This window comes from Carassius auratus, unplaced genomic scaffold, assembly GCF_003368295.1.
Source record: "Carassius auratus strain Wakin unplaced genomic scaffold, ASM336829v1 scaf_tig00014308, whole genome shotgun sequence".
Classification (NCBI taxonomy): Eukaryota; Metazoa; Chordata; class Actinopteri; order Cypriniformes; family Cyprinidae; genus Carassius; species Carassius auratus.
In genome coordinates, this window is record NW_020524488.1 from 31,757 (window position 1) to 41,380 (window position 9,624).

At 38.6% G+C, this 9,624-nt stretch overlaps 1 protein-coding gene across 1 annotated transcript; it reads left to right on the top strand.

The window, feature by feature from the left end:
- Nucleotides 1-700: 700 nt before the first annotated feature.
- LOC113074306 (tudor domain-containing protein 1-like) lies at nt 701-8,545 on the top strand. Its single transcript, XM_026247078.1, has 15 exons — nt 701-986; nt 1,069-1,127; nt 1,909-2,077; nt 2,168-2,254; nt 2,341-2,517; nt 3,274-3,381; nt 3,481-3,651; nt 3,773-4,024; nt 4,107-4,241; nt 4,333-4,440; nt 4,801-4,971; nt 5,984-6,325; nt 6,467-6,583; nt 6,703-6,819; nt 8,385-8,545. Exons 1-15 carry the CDS (start codon nt 860-862, stop codon nt 8,450-8,452), a joined length of 2,208 nt encoding a protein of 735 aa, XP_026102863.1. The 5' UTR covers nt 701-859; the 3' UTR covers nt 8,453-8,545.
- The last annotated feature ends 1,079 nt before the right edge of the window (nt 8,546-9,624 follow it).

A 9,624-nucleotide genomic window follows, 5' to 3' on the forward strand; every position in this document is an offset into this window, starting at 1 on the left:
AGTCAAGAACCGGTTGCATCGGTTTTCGGATCATCAGTACACTCAACCGAGAATCGTTTCTCTCGGACGCGTCCGAATTGAGAACCGATGAACTGATGATACTGCGCATGCGCGATTCAGCATGAAGCCAACTGACTCACAGCATGTCTCTGAACCGAAGGGATTCTTTTGGTGATTTATTCTGATTCTGTACTAGTAGTTATGAGCGGGTATTTTGAGGGCTTGGATGAAGGGCAATCTGGCGAAACGTAAGTTAATTTAATAACAAATACATCGCAATGGATTATGTTTAGTAAGTGGATCATGGTTTCTGCACTGATGACACCTAATTTATTTACTTTATATCTTCAAGACTTAAATCCTCATATGCACATTATTGCTGTTACTGTATTTAGGTGTTGTTGCAAAACTCAAATGTAAACTTTTCATGATTATGAGGTTTTAACTGACTAAAGTTATGATTACTGACTTTATATATTTGAATGTTTGATAGACGTGACGCCATTACGTCATCGCCAATGACGTCATTACGTCGAGCGTGAAAGAACCGATGAACCGGTTTTTTCAACCGGTTTATTGAATCGAACCGTCCGAAAGAACCGGTTCGCGGAAAAGAATCGAACTTCCCATCACTACTAATCAAACTCACCTGGACCAACTAATTAATTATGGTCTCTGAGTTCACTTGAAATGTTCAGACAGTTGTAATGTAGCAGAGTTTGAGCTGAAGTCTGCAGGAAGATGGATCTCCAGGAGCTAAATTTGACTAACTTTAGCCGTGCATCATCCCAATCACACACACAGTGACCCATGGTACTGATTAACAATGTATCTTACCTCTCAGTAAGACTAAAGAAGAATGAATCGAGCCAATCTCCCTTTGAGGAGACCTGCGACTGGACCGAGTTCACTTGCTCCTAGAAGCCCAGCACCAACTTTTCACGAGCTTGCTCAAGAAAATCTTCTAGCAAGTGACATGCTAGATGGTAGAGTTGAAATGACTTTAAGCATTACTCATGCATGTTGTGAAAAATACAATCTAGATGATTCTTTTTCCAACTTCTTCAGGTCCTATGGGTGATGCCGTTTTAAAGGAGAATGTGTTTTCTGCCAAAAATAGTCTGAATGTATGTATGTGATAACCTCTGTATAAATGTAAAAAAAAAAAAAAACTTTATAAGTCAAAATCCTGAAATTCAAACTAATATGTTTTAATTCTTTGACAGTGGTTGTATTGTTATATGGATGTATTTGATATATTTCCCACTAAAGGCTTTAAAGGAATAGGTCACCCAAAAAATAAAAATTGTCATCACTTATTTCCAAACCTTTATGGACTTCTCAATGGGAGCAAGAAACCGTTTAGTTGTCCACATTCTTCAAAGTATCTTTTATAGTGTTCAGCAGAAGAATTAAATTCATATACAGTAGGTTTAGAAGAACTTGAGGGTGAGTACATAACAACAGCATTTTTATATTTGGGTGAACTATCCCTTTTACCAGAAATCAGAGAGCATTCAGTAGTAGTTAAAGAATTAAAAAAAAAAATTCTGCAGTGTGGAGACTTTTTGTCTCCCTCCCAGACAGCAGGGTCTATGGTTGGCCCGCTGGTAAAGCTGTGCAATTACTGCAGTCACCAGGGTAGGTTACTTTGCTCGATTTCAGTCTTCAGCATTTTTTTTAATTTTGCCACACTGCAAAACATTTTTTTTCTTACACTATTTTGTATTGTTTTCCTGTACAAATATCTAAACATTAAGTCAAGATACATTTATTTGAGAAGGCAATATGCAAATATGTCTTTGTTGGTTTTGATGAGCAGAATGAGTAGAGCAGTGATCGTCAAATCTGGCTCGCGATATCCACTTTCCTTCGAAGGAATTTTTTTTTGTGTGCATGTCTTGACAGGCTTTGCAGTGTTGTGTTGCTGGGGTAAAGCCTCTGACAGGAAGTTGGACAGGCGAATGCACTATTGCTGTTCGGCAGTTAATTGCTGGAAAGAGTCTGACTTTCACCGTGTTGGATATGATGAATGATGGAGCTCTGCTTGCGGTAGATGTCCCTCTAAGCACTCTTGGTAGGGCATTCATGGTTCATTCATTGCAGTGGCTGTTTGAAGAGCTTTGTGTGAAACACGCAAGGTTTTCAATCTAAATTTGTTTCACAGGTAAATACATGAGCATTTTCCTGATAGAGCAGGGCTATGCCGTAAAGGAGGACATTCCTGTCAAACCACAAATTGAACATGACATCAGTGAGTTGCTTCTTTATCTTGTCTTTCATGAATTGTTTCACATTATTTAAATTTTTTCAACTCCATCTACTTGAATCTATCTTCAGATTCATTGATGACAGCATCCTTTGAGAACTTCAAGCGCTTGTCTGGAAGAAAGAATGAGAACTCTGAAGCCAGACCTCCAGAGTCGTTGACTCAAGGAGTGGGTGACACATTCACTGCTATTGTCACCCACCTCCAGTCTCCCTCAGAGATCCTCTGTCAGAAGCTTGAAAATGCGAGTGAGTTTTCTGCAACTCAATTTAAAAGACAATTTTATCTCTGTGTTGTTATTGCTGCATGACATAAGTGCACATAAATCACCTCTTAAAAGTTTGGGGTCTTTAAGTGTTATAAAAAAAAATTGCATTTAAAAGCTACATTTCAGGAAAACAGTTCAATTGCTAATCAAAACTAGGCCAAAAGCTTTTTTTGTTTTATTCTGGGGTGTAAAATAAATTTTTTTTTTGTTTGGGTTCCCCAGATAAAAGTCACAGTCCAGGGGCTAAATGTCAAGTTTTTGGGCTCGCTTTAACCCGCGGACACAAAAATCATCCCACATCTAAAGTGTTTAAGTAGCCCAATTCCTAGGCAACACTGCTATATTTATTTGATCAAAACCACAAGAACAACAATTAACAGTCAATGTAATACAATATTAAAATGTGATGCCAAAGTTGAATTTTCTGCTGCATTCTCAGATGATCCTTCAGGAAGTATTCAAATATGTTGCTACTGACATATTAAGACAGTTGTGCTGATTAATATTTGTCAAGACTGTTAATTCTCTCTGTTAAGACTGTATAATGTAATGAAATCTCATTACATTATACATTTATTTTACTGTCACTTTTGATCAATTTAATGCATCCTTTGGTGAATAAATGCAGACCCCAGATTTTTAGAAAAAGCTATTTAACATTTGTTGTCACTTTATGCTTTTTTTTATAAAATATATCCTGTAGGTTCAGTGTATGATGTAATCTTCATGTATGTAGGTGTAATCCAGCAGTTGCAGACAAACTTAAGGGAGCACTGCTCAAAAACTCCAGCCAGTGAGAACTTCAGACCTGCACCAGGAACTGTCTGCTGCTCACTATTCTCTGGTCAGTACGGTGTCTTATTTTTTTTTTTTTTCATTTCTTTTTCCTTCCATACTGTTCCTTCACATACATGACTTCTGAAGTGATTTCCATGTGTTACAGAGGACAACCAGTGGTATAGAGCTAAGGTTCTAGCATATTCCTCAGAAGATCGTGTGTGTGTTGGCTACATAGACTTTGAAAACTCTGAGGAAGTCGAGTTATATCGGCTACGACCAATCAGTAATGAGTTGCTGGCTTTGGCAACTCAAGCAATCCCTTGTTCTTTAGCAGGTATAGTGCAATTATTAATTCAATGATAATTGGCTCAGCATATACAGATTTGCATGCATGCAGAAAAAGTCAAAGATTACTACCAAGGTTTCTTAATTCATTAACATTCATTTTGCTCTAGGTATAAAGTCTCCAACAGGCACCTGGCCAGAGGAGGCCGTTTTGATGGTGAAACGTCTGGTTTGCAACCGCTTCATACGGGTTGAGATTCTGGGTAAGAAGGATGGTAGGGCTCTGGTGTCCATGATTGATGAGTCTAGTGACCCTCAGACCAATGCCGCTGAGGTGTTGGTTAACATGGGTTATGCTGCCATTGAAAGTGTGGAGACCGAGAAGAATGAACCTACTCAAGCCCCCTTCCCAGAAGTGCCTTGTAAGTGTACAGCCTCTTTTTTTATTAATTTAAGCCATTTCTGAAAAGGATAATTGATGTACATTTCCAAATTTTACCCTAGCCCTCAGTCCACCTGTTGTTGATAAAATGGAGTGGACTTGTGCTGAACTTCCGTTTGATGGCCAGAAGGTGGAACTGGTAATCAGTAGTCTAAAGAGCATTGATGAATTCTACTGTTATAACTACAGCAAAGCAGGTGCGATTGTCCATCAGTGTTATATTTTCTACTTTGTGGGGCTCATTACGTATACGTTTGTGATGAAGTATTTTGTGGTTATTTCTGGCAGATGCACATATCCTGACAGAGCTGTCCTATGAGCTCATGAAGCATTGTGAATTGGAGAGCTCTTCCTTTACCCCAACTGTGGGAAAACCGTGTTGTGCTCTCTTCACAGGTGATACTGACTCATCCTTCAGAAGCAAACACCTTGGTCAAAGTAACACCCTTACAATGAAAGTAAACAGAAACAAACCAAAAAGTACACTTTTTTTTTTTTTTTTTTTTTTTTTTTTCTGTATTGAATCAAAAAATATATTTTTTCAGGATTCTTTGATAAATAGAAAGTTCAATAGAACAGCTTTTATTTGAAATGGAAATCTTTTGTAACACAATACTGTGGAATACTTTACTGTCCGTTTTGATCAAATTGATGCATCCTTGCTAAATTCAAATATAAAAGAATACTAATAATTTTGCCATAAACTATTGTACAGATTTGATTTCCAATATTTATTTTTTTGCTCCCTGTTTGAAGGAGATGCCCGCTGGTACAGGGCCATGATATTAGAAGTGTGTGGAGAGGGTAAGGCCAGAGTTTATTTTGTGGACTATGGGAACTCTTGTGAGGTGGAGGCAGCACATCTAAAGGCCATCACCCCAAGCCTGCTCAAACTGCCTTTCCAAGCAATTCGCTGCTGGCTTGAAGGTTTGTTTCTCTGTTGGTTTCGGTATGGCTATGAATTATTTGAAATGATTTATAGGATCTTTTCCACTGATTAACTACACGAAGTAAATATTAGGGGTGTAACGATATGCATATTCGTATTGAACCGTTCGGTACGAGGCTTTCGGTTCTGTACGCGGTACGCATTATGTACCTAACGGTTCGTTGGACTAATTAATTATGTTTAAAAAAAAAAAAAAAAGTGAAATATAATGATATGCGTTCAACAAGGTAGCCCAATAACCCAAACAACGTAACAGGCAACGCCCCTGACACCCCCGAAGAAGAAAAAAACACCAACTTATGTTTATGTTAGTCTACTCAGTCAGGCGCTCGCTCACTCAGTACGCGCTGAAGGCTCAATGCAAAATAGCCAATGCGTTTAACAGACCAGAAATAGAAGATCCTCCAATAACCAACAGGTCTGGTGTTTGGGTGCACTTTGGATTCCCTGTAAGCTATAATGGTGATGGCAAGAGAGTGGTGGATGAAAAAATAACGGTATGTTGCATCTGCTACATGACAAAAAAAAAAAAAAAAAAAAAAACACACCAGCGGGAATACTTGAAACATGTTAACTCATTTATGCCGACATCACCTTAGTGTGTAAGTAAGTATCTGGGAAAAAAAGGAGAAACATACACGCAACAAACTATCCCCGCAGCATTTAGACAGACATTTCCAACTGACTCAAACAGGGCAAAAGACATCACCACGGCGATTGGTAGGCTACACTTAAGTTCCTTCATCTTGGCTGAGCTTTTAACGTTGTTACGGGAAAGGATGAAGCTGATTGGTTAGTTCTTGTCACAGGACCCGCGGTGCGCTTGCGGCATTCTGAAAAGTTGAGATGTTTTACCTACCGAACCGTGACATCAGTGTATCGAACCGTGAATTTTGTGAACCGTTACACCCCTAGTAAATATGCATTCTGAATATGAAGTGTGTATTCTGTATATAATATTGTAAAGGCATTGTATATATGTGTGTGCAGGAGTGGAACCAGTGGAGGGTCAGTGGAATAAAGAGGCAATTCATAAGTTTCAGGCTCTTTGTGCCGGTCAGCCGTTGGGTGGCAGAGTGCTGTCCATCTCTGAGAAGGGTTATGGGGTGGAGTTGGAAAGCGCCGGACAAAGCATTGCTGCCATGCTCATCTCTGAGCACCTGGCTAAACCTTATGTACAGGTGAAACAGCCTCCTGTGCAGCCAGATAAACCAACCAGTCAGATTGAGGATCTGCCCACCCTTAAACCCATTGATCAGAGTCCACCGGCTGAAGAGCCTTTAAAAGTGAACAACAAGGGAGCTGCCAATGACACAGAAGTTTCAACCTCAAGTAAGTTAGCATAACTGATGCTGAAACCTTATGTGTATGTATCTTATCAAGTTTAGTAACTGCTATTACTAGCAATATGCAAGTGTTTTTTTATTTATTTGTTTTGTTGTTGTGTTTGATTAAATGTTTACTTTCATCTAGTCGGCTCTTTTCCTTTGAACTGGAAAACATTGGAGCTGTCTTGCACTGATACTTTCCAACCAAGGGTGGCAGCGGTGATCAGCCCTAGTCTTTTTTACATAATGAATCCTGGACAAGGTGTGAACTCATAGCAAAGCATTTGAAGCATAAAGTCTAGCTAGACTGACTATCATGGTTATATTATCAGTACTATCATAGCATACTTGACATTCAGCTGATTTTTGTCCTCCCCACAGTGAATGTAGAGGGTCTGAAGGCTGTTATGACTGATGTTGCGAAGTACTGCAGCAAACAGCCAATCCCCAATCAGTGCCACCCTTTACCAGGAGCAGCTTGTTGTGCACAGTTCTCAGGTCAGTTTCACCTTCACCTATGGCTTTTAGACAGAATCATCAACTTTACATGACCTGTAGTGTTATTAATCTGTATGGTAAGTATTTAATATTTTATATTAAAGAAACCGCAGTATTTGAGAACTTGCAGTTCCTTTCAAAAGTTTGGGTTCAGTAAGATTTTCTTGCTTAATTTATTTCAGTAAGGATAAATTAAGCTGATAAAAATGGTAGTAAAGACTTTTACATTGTTACAATATATATATATATTTTTTCAAATGCTATTATTTTTTTTTAATTTATCAAAAATTGTAGCTTGAGCATTATATCAGCATATTATAATTATTAATTAAGGATCATGTGACACTGAAGATTGGAGTAATAGCTGCTAAAAATTCAGCTTTGCCATCACAGCAATAAGTTATTTTAAATGGTAATATTTCACAGTACAACTGTTTTACTTTGTTTTAATCAAAATCCATTAGCATTTTCATGATTTGTTAAAAATATAAAGGAATTTCTATATTACCCATTATGTATTTGTAATGAAACATTCCAAAATAACTATTTAAAAGAATAGGGGAGGACAGACTGCTTTTTGGCGGGAGCTGTCGCCATGGTGAATCATAATATAAGCGCTCCATTGATAATGGCTTTTTATAGTTGTGGTGCACGCGCTTAACTCAGAGTCAGTCAATTTAGAGTTGATTAAACCAACTCATTTCAGCTGTTCTGTAACTGAAAACTGAAAAGATTTTTTCCATCTCAGGTTAAGTCAGCTCAGAGTTCAAGTTTAAAATCAGGGTTGGTTGAACCTCCTTATAGTGAAACGGGCCCCAGGAGTTTGACACCCCTGCAGTAGGCCATCTGGGGATTTTTCGCATACTCTTTTAATAATACTGAGGTTTCAGACATACTTACAACATACTTATTAATTTACCTACTGCTTGAATTGAAGCATTGCACAGTTGGGCAAATACAAAATATTCTGTTTTAGACTACTGTCCAGGAATGATTTATTTTTCTCATTTGTCACTTTGGATAAAACCCTCTGCTAAATGAACAAACGTAAATGTTCCAGTCTGTCCTAATCAGGGAAAACCTTGAAAAACACAGAATTATGTTGCAACCCTAAACAATAATTTTGGCTTATTAAAATGAGTGGATCCATATATTAAATATGTATTCATTTGCAGACAAACAATAAAACACTACATTTTCCAAACTGCTTGAGTGAGTTTCAGGGATTCTGGAGTGTTTCGGGCCATAAGCAAGCAAAGACCCTGGACACAGAGCCAGTCCATCACATGATACAGTACAGAGAGGAAGCTGTCTTTCTTTCTCTTCACGTCCTGCTCTGCTTTAGCTAGTTTCTCTGGCTTTTACATTTTCTTCCATGCAGGCCAAAAATGTTTTCTGAGTAATTCAAGTAATGTTTGGTAAAACAATAATAGTTGATCATTACAACAGCTGACAAAATTACTTTTTGAAAGTAACTTGTAGTTGTGTCTTGACTCTTTCTTCTCACCTCAGTGTCTATCAAATCATTACACAAGATCCTCCTTTTTCTTTTCTTCCTTCCCCAGAAGTCCACAGGAGGAATGGTGCAGTTCATTCAGTCGTCACTTCCATCAGGACCAACACAAACTACTGAAATCACATTGAAAACAACACAAACTATTTTTTTCAAGAGACAAGAATATACATGTACACCTTAAAATAAATAAAGACTGTTTATTAATTTATTTTATGGTGAGAGAAAAATAAAACTATGCATCAGTCAAATGGCATTAATATACTATACAAATATGGCCATATAAATATAAATCAAACCTTGCTAAATTTATTTCTTTAAAAAATTTCAAGATTCGTTGAGTTCTGCCGGCTTGTGCTATAGTCGCTCTGTGGAGCCAAGAAAAGCCATCACAACAGCTGTGCACTTCAAAAGGAAGAAACTTCGGTGAACTGAAGATATGATTCAATACAATAATGATTTGTTCACATAAAAGATTCATCCAGCACACAGATTCATTCATGAACCACTAACACAGAGCAGCTCCTATAGTGATTCTGGCCTTAACCGACAGCACTATATACATAAACAGATGAGGAACATGTATTTAAACTGTAAACGAGGATGATAATGGTAATAGAGAAGCATATAGTACATGTAACATAGAGCTCATGCTGCTCTAATTGACTTATTGATGACATCAAGTGTTGTTTACATTCAAATGAATCTCAACATTCTATGTCGGTTCAGCAGCTTGAGTTGATATTTGAAAATCAACACAACTGTTCCTGAAGCTTTGAATCCGGATCAAGCTCTGCTACAAGCTCTTCACAACTCTACAATTTGGTGAGTCTCAGTAGTTTGTGAAGTTTTTCTTGATTCATTAGCATGGAGCAGCGTCGCTCAAGAAGAACCAGGGCTCGTACCACACACCTGAGGAGCTTTGTAGTGGAGGGTGCCTCTTCCATTCGAGACCCATGTGAGCTTTCACAGTTGGCAGATGTAATCAGGTTGGACCACTCTTACAGCTGCGTCTCTGTGAAAGCTCGAAGACCCAGAGGTCTGGAGGAGCGCTACCTAAAGAATGCTGCTGTACTTCCTGACATCCGTCCAGCAGCATCAGTCTCTTCAGGGAATCCTCTGTGTCAGCAGGAAGAGTCTGTCTCCATTCACGGCTGCAGCGTACAGGGCTACCAGGACATTTACCACTCTGTGGCTGAGCCTGTGATGAAGACACGCCGTGGTCGACGCCTTCCCTACAGCCTTGAGCTGGGACTGAACATTAAGCAGTGTCTGTGGAAGACACTCAACTG

Coding starts and splice junctions, on each gene's coding strand:
- LOC113074306 (XM_026247078.1), top strand. CDS start 860: ATGAATCGAGCCAATCTCCCTTTGAGGAGACCTGCGACTGGACCGAGT. Junction 987..1,068: donor AGCAAGTGACATGCTAGATG/GTAGAGTTGAAA, acceptor CAACTTCTTCAG/GTCCTATGGGTGATGCCGTT. Junction 4,025..4,106: donor CCCCTTCCCAGAAGTGCCTT/GTAAGTGTACAG, acceptor ATTTTACCCTAG/CCCTCAGTCCACCTGTTGTT.